At 49.0% G+C, this 23,907-nt stretch overlaps 1 protein-coding gene across 28 annotated transcripts in view; it reads right to left on the reverse strand.

Moving 5' to 3' along the window:
• Positions 1 to 23,907, reverse strand: part of LOC122387930 (calcium-dependent secretion activator-like) — an 85,492-nt gene that overhangs the window by 31,988 nt on the left and 29,597 nt on the right. For 16 of the 28 annotated variants that reach the window (XM_043378607.1, XM_043378606.1, XM_043378604.1 and 13 more), the window contains exons 6-15: positions 23,606 to 23,685; positions 22,165 to 22,316; positions 16,151 to 16,231; positions 15,673 to 15,842; positions 11,437 to 11,583; positions 7,050 to 7,143; positions 6,610 to 6,731; positions 6,053 to 6,197; positions 4,504 to 4,610; positions 523 to 698 (exon numbers count right to left, since the gene is read on the reverse strand). In XM_043378607.1, the coding sequence (XP_043234542.1) occupies positions 523 to 698; positions 4,504 to 4,610; positions 6,053 to 6,197; positions 6,610 to 6,731; positions 7,050 to 7,143; positions 11,437 to 11,583; positions 15,673 to 15,842; positions 16,151 to 16,231; positions 22,165 to 22,316; positions 23,606 to 23,685 (1,274 nt within the window). Of the gene's footprint in view, positions 1 to 522; positions 699 to 4,503; positions 4,611 to 6,052; positions 6,198 to 6,609; positions 6,732 to 7,049; positions 7,144 to 9,700; positions 9,725 to 11,436; positions 11,584 to 14,642; positions 14,736 to 15,672; positions 15,843 to 16,150; positions 16,232 to 22,164; positions 22,317 to 23,605; positions 23,686 to 23,907 lie in introns of all 28 variants that reach the window. The other 12 variants (XM_043378615.1, XM_043378610.1, XM_043378621.1 and 9 more) reach the window with 7 other exon arrangements.

Raw genomic sequence — 23,907 nt, forward strand, 5'->3', positions numbered from 1 at the left:
TCTGAACGCCACGCCACAAAATGAGAAATATGACCGAACACATCGGCCCGTGCTCTGTCCCGAAGTGGTTTCAGAACGGAACTATTTATATCACTGCGCGAGAAGCCATTTTCGTACCTGAGTTGAGCTTCTGGCGGACCGTGACACCGATATGGCGTCTGGAGGGAGGCCTCCCATAACCTTTAGATACGAACATCTCTCGTGCCGTTTGTGCATAACCGCGTGCTGTTAAGAAGCTCATGTCTTCCCTTTAGATCGATGTCAGGGGCCACGATACAAATTTACTTTAACTGGGATTGCATTGTCCATTTTCAGTTCCTTGATGTTTGACAAAAGCGTATTTAATGTTATCGTTTTTTTCTGCGATAAAAATATCCTGCTTGGTTCATGTTTTATGCCAGAGCAGAGTAAAAACAAGGGTGGCATGACGTTCATGCTGTCATTAAAAATTTTACTAAATATTTATTATCCAGGTCAACACACAGACGCGGCGTAAATTCCCTCCCATCCGTTCGAACATACCGCTGGCTGGCTCCATGTAGTCGACCGTGTAGCCGTCCAGCTGCATCATTTCGGTGGGCTCCGACTTCTTCTCCCGGTAGGTGCACATGGCGAACGTGTACTGCGACACCTGCACCAGCACAAAGTAGCGCCGCTTCCACTTCTTCCAGCACGTCTTGCCCAGACAGTAGAGGTAACTGCCGACGACAGAATCGGTGAATAGTTAAAACGGTCAGATGGGGAGGGGGCAACAGCAGGAGTGTTGGCATGGTCAATGAAGAAAGTCTCGTCTGTCTTGAGTGGTGAAGCCCGCACTCGACGGAACTGAGTGCAGTCTATTTCTGTGCTTTTCAGAACAACTTGATTGTAACTATGCTAGTTTATTAATGAGCAGATTACATTACGATGCTTGTAGAAGTTAACAGTTACTTTATCTGTCAAGGCTATTTCTGTCCATTTAATCACAAACTCCTGAAGGCGAATGTAAAAGTAAATGATGCTGGCTCAGGCAAGCAATCTATTTTCCGCGATCGTTTCAGCTATTTCAACTCGACCGCATCGGTATGGTCATTAAACATAAATGCGTCTGTCGCTGACCCCAGCACGTGGACAAATAGTTCGAGTAAAAATAGACAGCTTTTCAAAATTAATCTGCTTTGGTGACAGATAAACTGCATGTAGCCTTTATGTACTATGCAGCGGAGTTGATAAATGCTGATGAACATGTCGCAAGACAACCTATGCTACAAGGATGTCATGTTTCATGCATGGCGTCTGACATTTTCCACGCAATCTCGGCGGCGCGGCGGTGGGCAGCGCTGGCGCGCCCGACCTGTTCTCAAATGTTAATCATATGCACCGCCCGGCGGCTGTGACAGCTCGTTCTGCATGAGTCCTGATGGCGTCCAATTTTCCGGGCGTCTCGGCGCCTTATCATCGCCTGCCGGCCGCCACCCGCCGCCACCATAATGGGTTCAGGCCCGGCCGGCTCGCCCGCGCCGCACAGTATGCCTAGCCCGGCGCGGTATGCTCGGCTACTCGGCAGCGTCAGAGGCAGGCCGACGCAGTACTGACATGCCACGCACGATTGGTACTGAGATTGGTGTGATTGGCATGTGGTTAGTCGGTTGATGGTGGTTTGCATGGAAGAGAAGCATGGTATGTGGGAGGGATGGGGAGAAGACGGTGGGACGGCAGGCAGCGACTGAGAGGACAGAGCGAGGGGAGATGAGTAGCCTTATAACGGAGGCTGTGTGGGCGGCAGAAACAGTCGGGCGGTGGGTGCGGGGGCGGTGCAGACAGTGAGCTCGTGGGTAGGTCGGCAGGAGGAGCACCACGAGACCCGCCGTCCCTGTCGACACTGAGCGGCGCCGCACCAACTGATGACCGTCGTCACGACAGGCCCGCTCCGCCGCCACACCCGCTAAGTGTTGTCCGCAGCGCTGGTCTACCCATCGAGCCCCGCCGCGACGCCCGCCCGCCCGCCGCCTCGTGACCGGTGACCTTTGCACCGGTAACAGTCCGGGAATTGAAAGTTGCCCGGGCTGCAAGGTGCTGGAAATGCCAGCGGCAGCGCCTACTGAGGGCGGTGCGAGCGAGGCGGCGGGCTCAGCTGGCGTCGGAGCGGCGCCGTTTAGTCAGTGACCAGGAGTGCGACAAAGACAGAGGGCCTTAGGTACAGCAGGAGAATGGGACAGATCCACCAGACATCGTACGGCTTTCCACCGGGAGACGGTACTTCCTGACCCACGGCTGACGGGCGAAACTGTTTCCTGTCTTACTATAAACTTGTCTTACTTCCAAAGTTACCGCACATAAAAGGCTGCGGCCGTGGATCATTTCCTAAAAGCAGCAGACAGCCCCGCCCACGTGCAAGTGTTACCGCGTCAGCGGGCATGGACTACGGCTTCAGAGCCGGCTAGCATAGCATCTGTCCAACACCGCACTAAGCCTCGAGACAGATTCAGCACAGGGTAGGCTGTGCTGGACCCGACATGTGAGTACGTAACCGCTCAGGAAGCCTGATGTATGTGTGCTGTTATAGCGGCAGTCATGTCGGGACTGAAGTTTACCCAGCACCAACTTCTATGGGCTCATATTTGCTCTGGGCAAAGGCTGCCTGCAAGATTGCTAAGTAAGTTGAATCTTTGCATTTATTGATATTACAATAGCATCGCTTAGACACAATGCGTACTCATAAAATTTTAATTTTATCTATGAAAAATACATACCCACAACAAGAAAAACAAAACAAAAGATAAAATGTAATGAGAAGATCAACAAATACACGCAACTCTCAAATCTTATGTTAGCAAATCGACGCTATCCATCCCATTCACTAATTAAAGAATGAAACTAAAGGGTCCACAATTAACCCGCGCCCTGGTGGGGTCTGTTTATAACGCGACCTGGTGGGGGGCTATTTTTTGCCCCCCCCCCCCGTATCTCCGAAACTACTAGACGGATCCGCAAAATTCAAACGGCTTTCGATAGCCCTGTCAAATTATTCAAAGGAAACCAAATTTCATTGACCTCGGGGTCACCGATGACGTCACAGGTCAGGTCAAAGATGAAATGTTTCACCGTTCACGGGTCTTCTAGGGAATGCGCTATAACACCGAAGAAAACGCATTTTGTCAAGAATCAGCGATAGGGCGTCAGTTGCCAAGTACATATGTTGCTATAAGAGGTCACTGACAATACCAGGTCAGGTCACAGGTCAGGTCACCAAGGGTCACAGGTCAGGTCACATGAACCTAACTTTAGGTACTAAGGTTGTGCGATGCATGTTTTATGGCCAAGTTTTCATTTCCAACTCAATGGTGTTGGTTATAAGACTATCAGGTACGGCTTAAGTCACTTTCTGGTGAAGGTCAGGTCAAGGTCAGGTCAAAAAGTAAAATTTTTAAGTTGATAGTTTTGCAAAAAATGGGTATTGATTCGATGCAGCTCGTCACGCGGAGTCTGATGGTGGTCTTTGTTTTGCGCTACAGGGCCTAGAATTGCTAAAAATTGAGTTAAAATTTGACGTCATCAATTTTGAGCAGTTTTTTTCGCTATAATTTAGCCATAAAAAGAGGTATCAATCTTAAATTTGGTATGTGGATAGAAGGCGGTAAGAACTATCACATATGTTCCGGTTTTTGCGAAATTCAAAAAAACTTTTTGGATTTTTAGGCTATAATATGCAAAAAATATATTTTTTAATTTTTTGGGGTCGAAATCCAAAAATTTCAAAAATCTGAGATAGCAGTTTTGTAGCCCTGTCAATTCTACAGCTTTTATGTCTTTATCATTTTTCTGTATTTGCAAAGCTATAGGCCTGACAGCTCTTCCCGCGAAACCCTTTTTTGGGTCGAAAACGGCAGAACATGACGTCACTCTGACGTCATTTCCGGCCAACCTATCATAGCCTTTGGAAAAAAGTTTGCTCACAATGTGTAAAATTGATGTCCGGGAAGGTACTGAAAGTTTGGTGACGATCGGCGCAGCGGTTCTGGAGATATATCGAAAAGTCTGGAGGGGGGGGGGCAAAAAATAGCCCCCCCACCAGGGCGCGGGTTAAGTAGCTTCAAAAGAACACTGGCCATAGTTGAAAAAGAAAAGTGTAAATAAACTAGCAAAGACGATTGCATCTTAGTTGCTTTAACATCCCTGGATATCATTTGCGGCGACAGATCCATTTTGTCACCTAGATGGGATCGAGACGATGCAATGGAACGAAAAGGTACCAATGTGTTTAGCCCGTTCAAAAGCACCGTCCAATATGTTACACGGCTGTAACAAAATTGTTTTCGCTGGCCAGCCGACAGAAGACAAATTGGCGGAGCGAGGGGCTAAATGGAGGGTGCTTTACCTCGAGAAAAAGGAGCACCAGAGCGCTGTACGGCGTGAGACTGCGGTTTGGTGCGTTATCGGCTACTGGATCTGACACGGGCGGTGCCTAGGGCATGGCCCAAACGGGGAGACAAAAGGACTTGATCGTGCACAGTAGGTACTCACCCTCCATGTTTCATGTTGAGCGGTTTGTCCATTCGACACGCGATCTTGATCTTCAGGTCCTGATCCTGCCCATTCTTCGGCACCGTCATTTTGTGCCACTCCGGCATCTGAAAAAGAAAAACACAAAAATTAATGAGAATTAAATAAGATCAATAAATATAAAAAAAACGATGAGTAGCTCCAAGCAGAGTCAAGTAGGATTCGCCTTTACCGTATGCCCGTGCCCGACTTTCAAACTCGTTTGCGCTACGGATGTAACCGTTTCTGCTGAGACTCATCCCGTGCTCGACCTGACTCCGGCACTCAGAGTGAACACGGCTGCCCACAGAGACATCTCGAAGCACCGGCTCGGAGCGTGAGGTCATTCAGAACGTCAACAACATACGTAAATATATGACTGTGGGAGGAACGACGTCAATCCCACGGCACGATCCCGACCACAAACTAGAAATGCCGACCATAACAGCGAGGACTAAGAATGATAATTTATTGTTAGGTGCATACAAGATGAAAGGGGGTTGTTGTTAACATTTGCGACTTAGAGCTATATCAACAGATTGAAGGGTCTGCGAAGTGTGTCCGTCTGATATGTGATAGCATCTTTGGCGGAGCCTTTGATCCCCGTCTCATTTGCAGCCCTTTGAAGATATATAGAGTCATGTCCCAGGAATGAAACGTGTGTGTACATTGGTCAACACCTAGGCCCACGTCCACCGTTTTCCGAGACTTCAGACTGCAATCAAACCCACGCGGGGAGATGGGCACTCTGTTGCAATACGGAGGCCACTCGGATCTGAGGAGACATTTCGACACCTTGATGTTCGCATGGTGCAATATAAGTTAGGCGAAATTCTTAATTTCGCCACTTCAAGCATTTGTAGGAGCTACCTTTTCCCAGTTTTTTTTTTTGTTTTGTTGGGTTAGGCCCTTTCGGTCCAATGAGACCATTTCAGAGCCGGGAGGATGATAGGATATAGGGGGAGACATTGGTCTGGGCAGGCACCCTAGTGAGTCGCCGGGGCTGAGCCCGTCCAGAGGACAGGCCACCCAGCCCCAAGGCACTCACTGCACCCGGCTACGGGGTGCGCTCCCTCGGGAGCAGCGGTGCCGCTCCAAGGGAGCAGCCCGCATGAGATAAAGTTGCCTGTCCAGCCCGGAGGGGGGTTGCGGCGTGGAGGAGAGGGATTTCAGTATCCTGAGGATAGAAGCACGGAACGGTGTTTTTTTTTTTCGCGTCTTTCACAGGTTAAGTTAGTTAACAGGAGCAGGATTCACTACCAAACGGTAAACCGTCAATGCCTATGAATTACCGAACAATATCAGTGCCTTTGTTCATACGCTACCCTCGGAGAGCGGTGCTGTTTCCAAATTTAATTCTGACAATGTTGAGCCACGGTGTAATGCACTTACGTCGACAATGAAACGTGTGAGTGTTTGGAGCAGCTTGGAAAATGCCGAAATGAGCACACAGCAACCCCAGGTTGCGAGCACGGCATACTGATTCAGCGAGGGTATGACCACCTCAGCCTTGCAGCTGCTGTGGCCTTACCTTGGACGTGAAGGGCGTGGGGTGCAGCACCACCTTGCCCAACTCCTTGTCGTCGAGGGAGAGCATGCCGGCCGCCTCGGTGTAGAGCTTCACCTTGACGGCGGGCAGCGGGTGGGTGGTGGTGAAGTCGCCCTGGGTGTCCCACCTGGCGGCAGAAAGCGCGTCAGTGGGTGACTGAGCTTGTATTTGTATTTGTATTTGTATTTGTATTTGTATTTGCACATACGGTCTCCGACTCTCCATTACATGGCTTTTCAGACCGCGATTGATGGTTCAGCTAACTGTTGCCGTGAGACAGCGCTAACGCCAGATCGACTGGACTTCGAACGTGATTGGTAATTCATACCACCTACGTTCGGTGTTTAACGCCGACGTAACGGTAACTACTGAGCCTACAGTGTCACCCGACGTTCATTATGAGGCCCTGACTGTCAACACAATCGACTACTCAGACTGCCAACTGGCAGTAACTGTCACCTCGCTGAATACCGTCCCATGAATCTAGACAACTGACTGCCTCCCCGCCCGTGGAAGACTGTTTGCCGATGGATACTGACATGGGTTTGGAAGCCTCCGCCTGGTCGGTCTGCAGCTTCTCGCCACCCTCTACCTCCATGGTACAGTAGACGATCTTGCTGGCAGCCAGCGACTTGAGGCCACGCACCTCCATTACCACTACCTGCACAGACGGGCACCGTGAGCGGCGGGTCACGGGGCCAAACAGAGGTCACTTTGTTAGCTGGTGGGTGTATGTAGACTACAGGCTAAAATAGGCTACGAAAAGAAGGATGCAAAATATACAGATAAAAACACAAGCTGCATCAGGGTAAATCAGACTTCGTACATTTTTAAGCAAAAGTTTGAGACAGGAAACCATTTTTGAAACAACCTTATGAGAAGCTGTGATAGTGAGATGACTGATGATGCATACCGAACGAACAAAGTATAGGCCCGCGAGATAAGACTCATCTTTGTCGTCTCTGCATTATCTACATACCTCCAGAGTAAATGAAAGCACCACGTCCATCTTGGAAAGCGTCGTGTCCGCGTCGAGACTGTCGCCCTCCGCCCTAGAAATGGAAGCCTGTGACCTGACGAATCAGATCAGACCGGACGGTCATTGATGGGGTCGACGGGCGCGGGTGGCCGGGGGCATGCAGAGGAAACAGCACGGCGACCGCAGCCAGCGGCAAACGCACACTCTCTGGACTGACTGACAGACTTCTGAGGCTACTGGCAGCACACCGTGACAGCTCAGTCTGACGCTACTGACAACACTCGGCCGGCAAAGGACAGCTATTGGCCAAAATCAGCGCGCGGTCCGGCCAGCTACCTCGAGCGACCAGCCGTTTATGTCTTTAACGACACACACGTACGCACAAGACCGGTAGACGTACTATGTAATTCTCTCTATTGACTAATGTTAAAATGAATTATATGGAAACTCACGTTCGAGCAGTCAAAGCAATTGTGCCATTTACAGTGGTGTTCGGGCTACGCCGTGCGCATAAGTGGTTGGCCATAACCCTAAAGCGCGCTCGACTGCGCTCTGCCCAGCCATGTTCAGCACATTCAGAACATGCAACCATGCGATTCCAACAAAACTAAACATTCAGACACACTCGCGGGCATTTTGGGGCGTAAGCCGACACAAGGCACATCGGGCCAGAGAAGAGTGAGTACTGAGCAGGCAACACTGGTGAATTTCAGCTGCCGCATTTGGAAGCAGTGAGCCAGCTCGCACTTTACAGGAACGTAGCAGACCAACTGTGCTATATTTGGTCAATTTATTATCATCTGGTGATTTCAGAAAGGTAATAAGAGTAGAAATGGATATTCTAATTAATTTATGACCACCGTAGAACACTTCCTCAGGTCGGTTATCGCCCTTAGTCGAGGCGGAGTGGCTCAGAAAATGCGAATAAAAAGGAACCGTTGATGTCAGATGAGGATTTTGTTGGCTTTTTATAAAAAATGAACTGATATAAGAATATTGCATTGATAGGAAGAAAGAGAAAGTCAGCGTGCAAGGGATGCGAAAGAAGCATTCCTAGCTAGACCGTTGTCAATGGAACGTACGAACGACTCTTGTTTGTGTCTCGTGTTTATAGGACGTCCAGCTGCGAAATATGCATGTACATAATACATATACGAGGCTCGCTGCCAAATGCTTCGGTATTTTACAGCTCCAGGCAGATGCGTAGGCAGGTTGTTATGTTCAGATAACCATTCCGACGCTCTGACATTCCACCATGCCGACATTGCAGCTCCGAAGGACGAGATATGAAGCGGAGGGAGCGAGGCAATATTATAGCAATCGTCAGCGCGGTCTTCAGCGCGCGCAAAAGGCATGCCAACGGGGTCCGGGAACTGGTGTTCCGTGCTGTGTGCCAGGCTGTGAAGGATGAGACTTAGGGGCGCCAGGGAGCTTGAGCACGTGCCAGGAATGCAATTCAGCCAGATGTCTAGGACGCAGATACGTTGTAACGTGCCGCACGAAGGAACTAGCTCAACAAGATGCTTTATGTGCTGGGAAACGAGCTTTTGGACATGTCAGATGTCTGAGACGAATCGTTGGATGGATGAATTGTGGTTAGAAGTATATAAACTGACATGTAGGCAGTGTTAGCGCACAGTTCTTCAAACGGGCTTGAGGTATGACCAAGTTATAATGTGTGTGCACATTTAGTAAAATTGCTTGCTTTTGAGTTAGTTATGAAGTTAGGATAAAATAACTGGAAGAGGAACAGAGGACGTCTCTCTGTTCTACGGGATACCTCCAGACAGGAAGTGCGATGCGTTAAATTTCAAAGGATGACATCGAAGGCTCTATGCTGTGTTACCGTCCCGTGACCAGGTCGGCTCGCGACTGCCACATGGCCAGCTAGTGTCAGACGGCTGGTGTCACACGACCGGTGTTACACAGCCAGCCCGACAGAGTCATCCGGCATTGAGACGCAAGCATCACCTGTGTCATACAGCCGGTCCACCGGTATGAAACTGCCAGTATGACACTGCCTGTATGACACTGCCTGTATGACACTGCCAGTATGGCACGCCCTGACACGGCCGGCGACCGCCTCCGCCGCGCTGGCCGACGATCAATGGGGGCCGTGGCCATCGTAGCATCGACAGGTGTCGGCTGAGACGGCCTCCACCGGGCCGAACGACAGCCGCAGAGACCGCAGAGCGGCTGAGATGGCCCGGTGGGCGCCGGGAGACTTTAGGATGGGAGCGGCGACAGGGAGATGGTTCGGGACCTCGGAGGAGGCTATCGAGCGTCAGCAGAGGGAACGAGAGAGGTCTGGGGGAGAATAGAAACCAGGAACCGGAGGCACAGAGTCTCGAAGCTGGCTATCAGAGGAACTATGTTGGCAGTGCTTTTTTATGCAGGAATGTGCTGCGAAAGTGGGCATGTGATGCATGCGGAGCTGTTTTGTGTGCTCAGTCTGTGTTGTGTGCTGGATCTGTGCTGTGTAGTGTATACGGAGCTGTGCTGGGAGCGGGCGTGCTGGGTCCCAGCGGCGCGGAGCGGCGGCTGTGCGCGGGGCTGTGAGCGGCCGGACGGGACAGCCGAGTCGGTGTGGGGCGCGGACGTGCTCGGGCGGTGCGCGCGGCGTGCTCAGGGGCCCCGCCGAGAATACCTGCCTTAGCACTGAGCTACGCCGCCGGCTGCGGGGACACAGAGGCAGGTCAGAGGGGCGGCGCGGCCGGCGCGGCCGGTGGCGGCCACCGATCGGTGATCGATGGCGCGCGGCGCTCCGCCCTGGCCGCCACATGGTTTTTACATGGCCGATCGTTATCCTCAGCGCCCGTATGAATAATGACACGGTCACGGCAGTCAAACGGGCGCGCCAAGTGGCCAACACCTCGCGTGATCTACTGATGTTTTTCCGTGCTGTTTTCGCTACCCAGTTTTTCATCGGCTTGTTATTGCAACACAAATAAAAGCTCTGTTTTGGGCGCGATAAAACTGTTAAAAACAAACAAGAACTGGATAGCACTAGGAAAAAAAGACGCACTCAATATTTAATGTGGCATTGTTACATGTTCGACAAACAATTTGATTATTATTGCCCGAGGCCATCACTTAGGTCTGGTAGGTAACTATCAACAAAATGGTAAGGGTTATTTATAGTCACAAGGGCGTTCAAATCAATACTCTGCCGGAGAGATAAACTGCCACGAAGTTACACGAATCAGCAACATAAAAATTAGTAAGAGAATTAATTAAAAAGAAAGTAATTTAATATCCTGAAACGCAATTAATGTCATCATCATACAAATGCAACGCAATGGAAATTAAATTCGCACTATCACGTAGGCGCGTAGCTTACTGACTCTACCGGGCCATTAATCAACTACTTAACACGCAACGGACGCTGGGCACATTTGTTTGCATTAGCGTGCAAAAACCGCGCGACCGTTTCTAGGCCGGTGAAGCAAGGACTGACACGACTAGATACAACAACAATACGAAAGCCAAGGTCGTAAATTAGTCGGGGGACAGGCTGGTGCCTTCAATAACTGGCGCGTCCTATTCAGCGTAAAAATGTCGTAAAACGTGATTTGACTGATTTGATAAGTATTCAAGGATTATCTACATACAAGACAAGGATCAATGCTTGATATTATGCAGCATTTCCCCACAATACCCAAAATCACTCCCAAAACTCCCCATCCACTCCTGTACCCGAGTTCCTCGAACAGTTCCACCACTAGTCGCAGTGGTGGTAATATTCACACCACATGGAGCTCAGAACTCCGTCACCGATCCACAACGGCACTTCACGTCTGTTCCGACATGCACTTCACCCCCACAGAGCCATGCGGCACTGTCCATCAACTGTGCCTTTCCGGTGTCCCGGTGTCTGTCTGTCTGTCTGTCTGTGTGACGGTGGTGGCCCTCTGCTCGTGTCCCGCCGCCCGTGTCTCCCGCACCTGCGCTTCTAACTTTGAGCCGCCGACCGACCAACTGACCGGCCGGTTGACCGGTTGTCCGACCGACTAACCGACCGACCGACCAGCAGCAGGTCAGCCGACCAATCGAATGACCGACCGGCCGATCAACCGATCAACCGGCCGACCAGCCAGCCGTCCGTCCGTCCGTCCGTCCGTCCGTCCGTCCGTCCGACCGACCGACCGACCGACCGACCGACCGACCGACCGACCGACCGACCGGCCGGCCAGCCGAACAGCCGACCGACAAAAAGAGAGCATGCCCGGCGGCTGCAGAGACGGCGGGTGAAGACGGCAACAGCTAGAGCCACTGAGAGAGAAGGGGCGACAGTCAGAGAGCGGGAGAGAGAGACAGAGGGCGGAGGGAGCGACAGAGCAGGAGGACGCCATGCAGCCCCGGCCCGCAATGTAGCTACGTAGCGCACAGCAGTCGCCTCCAGCAGGGGCAGAAACGCTGGCAATAGGCCAGCACGGAGAGCAGATCGACGTGTCGCGGCCCGCAGCACTGCAGCAGACATGAGAACACGCCGCGCTGCACGTGGCGCGTGGCTTTCCGGCGTGCCGTCACCACTCTGCGAAGGGCACGTGGCGAGGCAGCCGGCCGGCCGGCCGAGCGGCGCCGCACGGTTAGAGCGGGCACGGGCGGGCGGCGGGACAGGTGGACCCCGCCGGACAGACAGCCGCCGGGCCGGGGTACCGAGAGCCGGCAGCCCGAGACCGCAGAGTCAGTGTGGGTAGCCAGAGGAAGCCTAAGGCCGCCAGACAACGCCGCAGATTGACAGTAGCGAGTGTCTAGGGAAAGCAATATGTAGTGTGATTTGGGGCCAGTTTTGTGAGAAAACATCAATGGCGCAAAAAGAAATATAGCCAATAGAATTATAGCAGTGTTAACAGTATCAGACAATTGACGTAGCATTCTGGATTGAAAAAGAAATGTCGGACAATAGCTTACAAAAAGCCCTCTCCTTTTACAACAAATATGCCTCGAGACTTCCCACCCCCCAAAAAAGAAAAGAAAAAAACTATCATCTTAACAACGCAAGATAAGATTACCTCTGACGATAGAGAGTTACCTCAAAGGGCCTGGCCACCAAGAACCATCACCAAAAGGCGGCCACATAAGAAGACGACAGTCAGCCAGTCGTTGTGTCACTAAAGTAAACAACAATATAAAAGATCTACTATACCAATACAGCAGTGATAAAACAACACCGCTTATTCCCACACAATATCACTGGTCAGCGGTTTCTCTCACCGTCGCCCTCCCGCCCCCGCCCTTCCGACAGCCCCTTGACTATCCACCCGTGTTCCCTGTCAGATGCGGCTGCCAGTTCTGCCGTCGGCGGCCGGTAACAGCAAGATGTGATCCGGATCGTCGATATTTCCGAGTCATCGAGCGTCGCCCCTCGACAGCTATAGATCCGCCGGGAAATGGCCACCGCTGACGAGCCAGCCAGCCCAGACCATCAGACTGGACGGGCGGCACCTTTTTGGACACTCACTAGCTACCCAATGAGACGAAACCCCCAGGTATCAATTAAAAATAAGGAGAAACACTGGATGTGGACGCTTGAAGTTGACATTGATCACCATAGCATATTTGGAAGACAAAATGGAAAGTATTTTGGTGCAGTGGCGCAGGAATCGAGAAGCGAGAAAATTTTTGAAGAACGAATAGAAACTTGTATTTCACAGCTTATGTTCTTTATAAAACGTAGATATTTACATTATTGGTGAATCTCAAGCACAAAAAGCTGTGAAACCTTCCACAATAAATCGATTGCTGCGCACTGTCTACCTAAGAATCGAACGTGGGTGCTAATATCGCGCCTTTTCATCGAAGTCGCCATACCGAGAGCTATCTGACGCACGAATTGAAGAGCATGGGAGCATCCAGCTAGCGCAAATAGCCAATGTGCCAATGAAATCGGTTCTTATATAAGATAAATATATCGTCTCTGCGTCATATGAGCTGGCAGTGACACATTTATCGCTTTAGGTAATCCCTCAGATAGCCGTTTATAGCAAAGTTCTGTGAAATAGCATTTATACGCGCATATCTGTTCTGGTAAGCAGATTGCTGACGTCAATTTGAAGGCGCAACATGTAATAAGACATGCTACACCAGTCACCTTGATCTGCGCACCATGATCACGCGAAACCCGTGGAACGCACCGGTCAGCGAAATCAGACCAGCCGACAAGGCTCCAGCCGCGGATGCCTGCGGTGGTGTACTGACCCGCAGCGCTTTTGTGCACGGCGGTACAGCCTAGCTATGGTTTTGCAGGCGGCTACTGCTTGGCAGCCGAGCTACTGGAACGGCCTGCTCTCGAAAAACATGGATGGATGAAGCATCGGGAGAGAGAGAGAGAGAGAGAGAGAGAGAGAGAGAGAGAGAGAGAGAGAGAGGGATGGAGACAAAGAGAGCTAGAGAGAAAGGAGGGACAGAAGGAGGTAGGAAGGAAAAGCGGGAAGGGAAGGACTTTGAGAAATAGAATACAAAGAAGTGAGACAGTATGAATAGAAGTAAAAATAGATACAAGAGATGGGTTATGGGCATCTTTATAGAAAGCAATTAATATTTATTTTCTTCGACTATTTAGCCCAATTGAGAGCGCTTCTACATAAAACACCGTACCTATGTATTTGTAATTAATTTTCACTGCTAATTTAAAGTGGGCTACTTTGAATTAATTTCCAATGTTGATTTAAAGTGAATTAAAGATTAATTCACTTTATAAATGTTTATCACTTGAACCGATGAAGGAACGCCTCCGAAATATATTCAAGTGTTTTTGGTAACTTTTGGCAATTTTTAGAATTTTGAACAGAAGGTTATTCCATACGCTATAAATGTTTATCACTTGAACCGATGAAGGAACTCCTCCGAAATATATTCAAGTGTTTTTGGTAACTTTTGGCAATTTTTAGAATTTTGAACAGAAGGTTATTCCATTAAATGAATTAAAGATTAAATCTAATTTAAACTGCTAATTTAACTAGCTAATACTATTTATTTCCCACCATTTAGATATTCACGCACAACGATCGAACAAACAACATAATCTTGAAAGGCAATATCATCTCTAGCGCATTTTCCTTGCTAGTTCTAACAGTTCTGAGACGGACACCAACAATAAATGCATTTCTGGCTGCTATTAGACACAAAGCCTCTCCATAAGACTGATCACAGCAGGCGTCAGGTCCGGCTATTCCGCTCTGCGTTCAGGGCGCCCCGACTACCAGCCACTGGACGGGATCGTCTGAGTCGCGGCACCGGCACCACGCGCAGCTCAGCATGCAGTGAAGAAGCGTCTCTCGGTATACCACGGCACGACGTGACCACACTATGGGGGCCGGGAGGGGAGGGAGGGGAAGCTGGGTAGCGGTGCTGCCTAGAGTGCCGGGCCGAGACACGGCACGTCTATACACTGCGGGCGCTGCACTGAGGGGCGGCCAGGCCGGATCCAGTCCGGGCCGACCGGCCGGTACGCCGGGAGGGAGGACAGGACAGGGGCTGGGTCTGTCCGCCGCCGGCCGGGGACTCATGCTCTATCGGGAACACTCAGTGTCGAGGCAGACGCCAGGAACGGGTTCTGGCGGCGGGCGGCGGACGCGCCGGGCAACTTACTTAAACCAGCAGCTCACTGGCTTTGAATCATCTAACAAGCTTTCCTGGGCTAAGGAACCGGAGTGCCCGTTCCAATCGCCCCTGAAGCTGGAGCTGCAATGACGAGAGCGAAGCCGAGTACACTGTGGTGACGGAGCCAGCGACAGAAGCCCAATAGCGCTGTGACGTCATCGATCACCGCGCGTTGACGTCACAAACAGTGATGTCATCACACCGCGTGGTGACGATACAGCGGTGAAGCTCATTAAAGCCGCCTCTGCTCCCACACTATTCCGAGACGACCTCATTTAACTTAGAAAGGTTGTGAGCCTACTTAGTGACGTCAGACGTTCGACGGAAAAGAAAAGATCGTGCTAATGTAGTCACTTATTGTGTCAATGAATGAGAAAGCAAGATAATGAAGTGGTGGCGTATGTACTCAAATGCCAGCTTAGCTCAATTTAAATTAGCCCTTGTGCGGATAATATGAACAGCTCTCTTAAAAGCTCAGCTTAAAACTTAGCCCAAGAAAACATCCGAAACTCTAAAATCACTATGTAGAGTCAGTTCAGCATTATTCAAATCTCAGTCTTACAGGATGTATACCTACGTTGTACTCACAGTTGGGGTATAAAACATTTCGTTTAAAGCGAAGCGAGACGAGTTTGGGTACATTGTACATACAGTAGCCAGGAATGTTTCAAAGCCTTCCAAAGCTGAGCACAAGTGTCCATGGTGCGTGTGAAAGACTCGACACAGAGACGTTGCCACAGCTACAGTAACTAGTGAGCCGGTCCTGCGATTAGCGCCTGTTCCAGCCCGCGGCAACAACAGTGTTTAGATCACCAGGTCATGTGAGCAAGGTATGGGTGGTGACGTGCTTTACGCGCTGGGTCACGTGGTAGATGTTTGCATCTTCAGAGTGTCGTGAATAGCGTGAAACATCAGCGTGTTCGACCTACTATGCGTTAGAAAAGGAGCTACCCCTAATTTGTGAAGCAAGCTGGATATCAAGTGAAACGTAGATTGAGAATTGAGAGGTTAAGCTCACCTGTGATTGTACTTCTTTAGCTTCTGAAGGCCGTATTTTGAGTCTGTAGAGCCTTTAGAGACTGGCAAAGATTCCAAATTCACCATCAGCTTATTGATCTCTGATTTTTGCTCCTCGATGTACAGCGATTCCATTTCTTTTAAAACAAACTTTGGCATGAGACGGCGATTCTGGAAAACGAAAGTCCATGTTCAATACGTCAAACAACTGCACTGAAACACATTTGGTGTGTTAAGTTGAAAACAAAGTGAACGAGTCTCCCAAAGTCGGCTGAGTGTCTTCGTTTCTCGGTTGATACACCAAGCATGTATGTAGGTATTTAACTGATTATCACCCTGTCTTGCGTCATACATCCACTCAAATCAGTCCTTGTCCTGATCAGTGACCAAATTTATCCCAGTTTATACCCTCCCACTCCTAGTCTGAGCATTTCCAGTGCTTCATAGATATAGCCTGCACCCCTGTGTCGCGAACGTACCCGCTCCATTTCTGCCACCTTTTGCATCCGACCGTCCAGCTCGCGCCGGATAGCGGCCGCTTGCTCGTCGGCAGAATCCAGCTGTAAGATACACAGATAAACCGTCAGATACAGTGTCAGGTAATCTACCACATTCGCCGTCAGATACACAGCCAGATACACAGATCAGATGTTGTCAGCTATTCCCACTTTCTCTGTCAGATAAAGCGTCCGGAATTTACGCACGCAAAGCACAATGAGGTGCATAAAATGGATATCTGGAGCTTTTCTAAGGAAGCATGCAACCAGTGATATAAGTTTTCGCAAACGGGTTAGGCGCTGGTTCTGAATTAGGGCCAGACTATACTTCAAATGTGCGTGAGGTGGGACAAATGAAACACACACGGGCTCCGTATGAACGAGCTCGAGTTAAAGGAATGGCCTGTAGGGCTCAAACATGCAATGACACGAGACGGATTCTGCAGATGCGGCGATCTCCCAAAAAATTTGCACGTAACAACAGAGCGAACTGATAGCACCTAAATAATAGCACGCTTCACATTGTCTCTTCTTGTTAAAAAGATGTTGCCAATAATTGCAAATATGGTGGAAGAAAATTGCGACCGCTTCCAAAAAGCTTCCTGAGTTGGGAGCCGATGGCGACGGATGGGATCAGCTGAAGGCCACATCGCTGAGATCAGTAGCCCCGTGTCCTGGCTTTGGCATAGTTATAGAGCACGGCGAAGCCGAGGAGTTGGTTTGAGAGCTCAGATCAGCAGTCCCGGGTCAGCCAGTGCGAGTCAACACCACCCAGCAATCTGAGCCGCAAACCCGCGAGCCAGCCCCGTCTGAATATCCGAGCCAGGGAGCCGCGAGCCATCATAGCTCAGCTCTTAGAGGAAACCGTCGCAAGCCAGCACCGCCCGGAGCTCTGAACCAAGGCCAAGTGAGCAAACATCTCTCGCCGACGCCAACTTCCCGAGCCGTTTCCGGGCCATTTTGGACGCAGCATAAAACAGAGGCTCTCTCAGAGACCATAACAAATGGGCCCGCTGCCAACCGGAACAGACCGGCCCGCCCCAGACAATTCCGAAAGGACAATGCCTAAAAATAAAGTAGTTTCCAAGTTCCACTGAGTGCTGATCCACACATTAGTCTCTGATTGTCCTGTTGTTTCTAAAATGTAGTCTTTTACATCAAAGTGGGCAATGACTACTGTGAAAAGAAACGTGGAAATTAATGGTTTACAAACAATAGACATAACAAGCTTATAACGCATGACGCTTTCTTAAGTGTGTGGAAACACATAACCATTTCCAGAACGACCATCAGACAACGGTCGCTAGGATATCAATGAAATAAATGTGACTATCACAGTCCCACATCAGCGCAAGTGGCGATGAGACATCTACATCGCCATGTAATTGCCCTTGTCTACAGCACCAATCGCTCTCAGATGGACACCAATCGTGGCCGGGACCAGCACGCAGCTAATTACGCTGGTCAGTGGCCAAATGGGGCGTGGGTGCCCGTGTCCGATGGTTCCTGAGCATGGATTATTCAGCTCCGACACCGTGCAGGGAGGGGACGCTGATGTCAGAGACGATAACTTCCCAGATATATTTAATTTCATTGACGGCAGCAGACGACGAACGACTATATCTGACGGTCTATTGGCCAGCAGTCTAGACATCACCCAAAAGACACTTGGCCACTTGGCCACCCACAGCCCCCATGGCCACTGTCGACTGTCCTAAGACAAAGACCCCAGACGGGACAGTGGACACTCAGACAGCCCCGCTAATCATTGGCTGTCAGGCAGGCACAGACCATTTTCCCAGACCATTCATCGACTGTCTAACAGGTCCTCAGCAACCTCCAGACCATCGGCTGTCCGCGAGACCCTGGACAGCTCCCCAGACCATTACTGTTAATGTGAGGAGCACCGCCAGAGAGAATGCTGTACGAACGAGATTGGAACAAGAGTGGCCAGTATTACAACATTCTCGAGATCGGAGCTAGAGTGGCTGGTATTACGCCATTTTCGCGGGCGAAACGACGCTCTGGGAACGGCTAGTCCCGAAATGATGATTGCATGAGCTTAATGTGGCGCTAACACGCAAACTCATCTGTTTTCAAATAGGCGGTGGTGCCCGTACCAAATTATCCCTAAAGTGGGATAAACGCATTGGAAGGAGGGATTCCGGAATGATTTGAAGATATACATATTTCAATATCATTTTACAATATATTTTAATTATTTAACAAATATCACCCAAACTGGTGTGACTTGAAATATCGAACTAATAAATAACTAATGAATGTTTCTAGAATATTCTACGCCACAAGGTCCGTAATACTCGTATTGTCGCATGCACAATAAAATTATGACGATATGACAAGGACAAACCGAGCGCTCCTTCACAGGCTATTTTCTGGGACGTGATCAGTGGATTTTTACTAGACAAGTCACGCTTTTTAAAGAACCGGATCAACTACTTCAGAGCATTTATCTACCAGAGGCCTGTTTCACTAAAAACTTGTAATTACAAGTAGTATTCTATGACCGTGATTACAAGTGTTTGTAGTTTACAATTCATAAGTATTTTTGCAAACTATGTAAAATCGGATTTCACTTAACTTAATCACCAGCGGCACCTCCGATAAAAAGAGTTTGCAAATAAACTTGTAAACAGTAAAAATGTTTTTAATCAAGAACTATAACATGTTACAGATATTGCTTCTTTTTTTATCAAATTTTGTCTAGTATTCATGTCAAAAATGCACGAATTAATTATAGATAATGATGTTGTTGCTGAATGGTATAAATTATTGTTTACAATATCTTATTATTGAAAGAAAACAACACGCAAAACATTTGACAGCAGAAGACTGTTGAATGCAATTATGGCGCGCGAATGACAAAACATGACGATATTTATATATTGCTCGTAGCTGGTTCGTAGGGATTGTGCTAAGTAAAAAAGAGCATATAATGACTCAGCATAGCATATTTGTTTAAAATAATTGATTGCTTTGCATCATTGCACAAAAAGTAACAAAATTCCGAACGTAAGAGCCACTGGAATTTCGGGTTTGTAAGTACGTTTTCTTTCAAGTTTTTTGTCTTCCTGAAACAGAAAGTTTGCGATTTCGATGTTTCTTACAAACTTTTTTCTTGTAAAAAAGTTGGTAAATTTTAAACTCAAAATTCATGCTCGGAGGTTTCGTGAAATCCAAATTTCAAATGTTGGTAAATATTTCTTTTAAACTCAAGTTTTTTCTTTGTAATTACACACTTTATTTGTTAGTGAAACAGGCCTCTGAAGTCAAATGTCAAGACCCATTAACATTTTGATTGATTAGACAACGATCAGAGGCCAGGCGAGACAATTTGTCTGAGTTGCTGTGCTTGGACTTTACACAAGCGTTTTTCACCACACAGGCCCCGGACAACAACGTTTGCCATTTCACAATCGCCATCTGGGCTTTCTCTAAATAACGACTGACATATCTTTTCCCGACAGTTTCTGGACATATTCTCTGACAAGCGATGCCTGGCCGGTTTTGTGTCCGACCAATATCCGGGCGTCAGGCCATTTTCCCGGTCAAGTACCGCCAACTTGGGCGTCGCCGATCCGAGCCGAACGAAGCCGGACCGAACTGAACCAGGTCAGATCAGAGCTGGTGGGTACATTTTTGGAAGGCGCTGCGACGCCACACGGGGATGGGGAACTCCTGGATGGTTTCGAGAGAAGGTCAGGCTTGATACGGTGCAGGGGCGGCTACTGCGTGATCTCTGAAAGGTGGTGCTCAGGTGAGACGGGTGGAATTAGGCTGTCAGGAGCCGGGGCTACGGAGAAAGGCAGGTAAGGGTGGGAGACAATCTCGTAGTGGTAGGAAGAGCCCGGAAGGGCGGAACAGAGGCCTGGATGGTACTCATGGGACGGACGCTGGAGGCGGCAGAGACGTGCTGGGGCGGGCAGGGTGTTCGGCAGTGGCTCCGGCACTGTCCAGGTAATCAGTAACCCACTGGAGGCTGAGTCGTTCGTTTCGAGAGGTCCGCCCCCTCCCTTGGTTAGTTCAGTGGCCACTGAGGGCCTCACAGTAACTCCCCGAACCATGACGACACTCAGACAGGCGCCACTCCAGCTGAGTCCCAGATTTACCCCAGAAACATCTGTCTGAGTGCTCCAATTGAACCAATAACATTGCATTGTTTTCAGCCGCGGGAGCCTGTAGACATGTCCGCTGATGCACAAAACAGACAGCCCGGCTAAACTAGGGGTAGCTGAGATAAGACTTATCGTGCATGTATGCTGAAGGTACTTTCTGGCTGACATTACATCATCATAACTTGCGTCATATCACTTGTGTTGCAATATTACCATCGAGGGTGACAAACTAACTACATATGACCAAAAAACAAATGTCTGAAATAAAATTGCATCCGAGCTGGCATTTTATGATGCTACAAGCCGCTGAAACGCCGTATCATGATTTACCAGTCATCCTTTTTTTGTTGCTCTTAGAATGCAACGTCTTGGTTTCGCCCTTCGGTCGTATCTCAAGTTAAGTGCTACAAACGGCCGACATCGAAATTTATCGAACAATCCTTTGGAATTAATGAACGATTCATTGAAGCCTCTTCATAGCATGGTCTTCTTTATGAGTTAACCCGCGCCCTGCTGGGGGGGGGGTGTTTGAACACCCCCCCTTGTGGTTTTTCGCGAATATCTCAAAAACGGCGGCGCGGAGCGCCGCCGTTTTTGGTATACCTTATCATACATCAATTCTACACATGTTGTGAAAATTTCAGACCAAGGTCATTCAAGGTCAGGTCACCAGGTCACTTGAAGTGACCTCACCTCATAAAAAGTTTCAATGTCTGTCATAGCTACACCGAGTGACCGATCGCTTTGAAACTTTCAGCGATTGATAAGAGTAACAGTATCTATAAAATGTATATCTTGGAATTTTGATATCGGTGACCTAAGGTCAGGTCAATTTTGCGACCTCCCCATTATAAGTCAATGGGAGAAAATTGAAATGCGCCTCTTTTGGACGAAAGACATTATAAACACTCCCAAACACTGAATTACAAGTGGTTTAGACACACTGAACATGAAAATGGTGTCCGTGACCCTTGTTTATGCCCTGAGGTCATCTTAGGTCACGAATTGTATCAAACAGTTTTTCGCAAATAACTTTTGATAGAGGCATGCTAGAGCGATGAAAACGCCTTAGATGTGTTCAGCTCGACGATACGGATCGACTGATATGCAACATGACCCTTTCCGGTCAGGTCATGACCTTGACCTGAGGTCAAATTTTCAAGTTGACCTTTCAAGGTCAAGTTATAGTTCATTCGATGCGTCTTGACGAGAGGAACACGATGCCGGTGAAAGTAAGCTCGTACAAGGCTTGGGTCAAAAGTTATTGCCGAAAAACTGTTTCCGAAAAAATCGGCTATTTTTGCAGTTTTTGCCCCCTGCAGGCAAAACCGTTGACGTTAGGTCAAATCTGAGAGAATTACTCAGAAAGGGCGTTAATAGGGCTATCGAATGCGCTTTTTCGCGGCGCTGTAGCGCTATTGGTTCCCGAGTTATGCGTTGGCTTCTTGGAAATTTTCGATATTCGACCTGGAAATCGGCGAAATTTTGCCTTCAATGACCTCTGGTGACCTGACCTTTGACCTGACCAAAAAATTGACCGAAGTGATTTCGTCATTATTTTTGACGCTCTTTCGAACGCCGCCTTCCGCGTATCGCTACGTGGCCCAGGAGCCGAGTTACAAGGGGGGGTGTTCAAACACCCCCCCCCAGCAGGGCGTGGAAATCCAGGACCCCCAGCCGGGCGCGGGTTAAGAGGTCACCGGACTGACACTAAAAACACCGCAGTTACATGATATATGTAATAAATGAGCCGTACCCATCAGAGATCTGTCTTTTTAGCCTATTTCGTTGCTTTGCATTGATAATTTGGATTATTCCTCAAACTCCCCAATCAGCACCAGTGCCCTCTCCCGTGCTTACCTGTAGCGCGTTGTACAGGAGCTGGTGCTCGAACTTTTTCACGCCGAGAATGTTCTGGAAGATGTCGTACAGCTGCTCCTTGCTGAGGATCAGCTCGGAGTTGGCGGCGTTCTGCAGTCTGGATGGCTTCCGCTGCTCCTCGTCTCCCGGAACTGCACACAGAAACAAATGAAAACCCTTCGGTACACAAATTCGAACGCTCAGATTTTATCTTAAGGGTTTTCCGTCTTGACGTCGGCTTACTGTCTCTACGAGTATTCATGTAAATGCTTTTGTTCACTCTTGGCTGATAATATTTAGCTGTCCTTTTCTTCCTAATTTCATCGCATTAGTCATGGATGACATTCAAACATACTAGCTCAGAAGGACTAGGCAGATTATAAACGGCAGAGCGAAATGCAAAATGATTTTCTGACTTGTTTCTCTAAGCCTCACTATGGTGCCAAGAAAATACCAACAAACAAGTGCAAATGGCTCCACGTACGTATGTATATACAATATACATGGATCGGAAATAAACCAATGACCGCAAGGACGAAGAGCACTATTCCATTTGTGGTTACTGACAGGGGGAAACATCAGTAACCCAAGCACGGAGCCAGCTTCTCAGTGTCAATCTATATGTAGATTGCTCTGTGCATAGGATCGGTGTGCTACAGTGCATCGTTCGACCTTTGAAACACAGGTCACATCCTCTCATTCATCACCCATTACGGGTTAGTGGTAATCGATTTGCGTATGGCGCAGTGCTCAGCTTAGAGCCCATGGCTTGGCAATGGGCACGGTGTAATGGGCCGGGCACTTAAACGAAGGTAAGATGATGGTAGCCACATCGCCATTACACCCAGGTGCTGACCTTCGCACCATTCCCTTAGCGGAGGTCATCGGCAGGCGCCGTTCCCACTCTGTTTCAGCCCAGTCAGTGGAATGGAGGGGAGGGGAGGGGAGGAGATCTAAGAGGGGGGAGGAGGGGAGGGGCGCTCACTTTGCCATCCGTACTTGTCACGGCCCCGGCTCATCATGATTTATTGTGGACACAGATGGACGACTGCAGCCTACATGGCAGTGCACATAGGGTGCAAGACGGAACGATCAATACGAAACAGCAAAGGGCTGGCATTTTATGACACAACAGGTACTGTAATTTGTGGGTAAGTGGATTCCGGTCCGTAGTGCAGATCAAGTACATAGCAAAGAGCTTTGAACATAGCAGGTTTAGATATTGGATTAGAAAATACCTTGAATCGACTGATCAAACACATCAAACCACAAAGCCACAAGCTGTGTCTGTATATTTCGTGAACATCCTTCCAATGACGTAAGTTTAGAACAATGTCAAGTGCCAAAGTTTCTCGCTGAGTACGGGTATCGCCTGGTGTAAAGCAATCGATATGAGCAATGCGGGAAACCGACAGCGGATGTGCTCGAACGGGCCGTTTACCTTTGAGGATGCAGTCGAACTTGGCCATCCAGGACGTAAGCACCGTCTCTTTACTGAGGCCATCGATCTCCGGCAAACACCTGAGCAGAGAGGATTGCGCCGGTAATGCACGGTGTCAATGACACGGCAGCTACAGGCGAAAAATGTTTTAATGCTGGGGCGACTTAGCTGATTGCTCAATAAGAATAAGATGAACTTCAGTTGCCGCTTTTTCGCCCATAGGTGAATGTCGTTATAACAACAATACAAATATAAAATGTTCGAGAAAGGAAATCTTAGCCCAATACTTCCAGTGATCGCAA

Source organism: Amphibalanus amphitrite, unplaced genomic scaffold, assembly GCF_019059575.1.
Source record: "Amphibalanus amphitrite isolate SeventyFive unplaced genomic scaffold, NRLGWU_Aamphi_draft 000303F_arrow, whole genome shotgun sequence".
In the NCBI taxonomy this organism is placed as follows: Eukaryota; Metazoa; Arthropoda; class Thecostraca; order Balanomorpha; family Balanidae; genus Amphibalanus; species Amphibalanus amphitrite.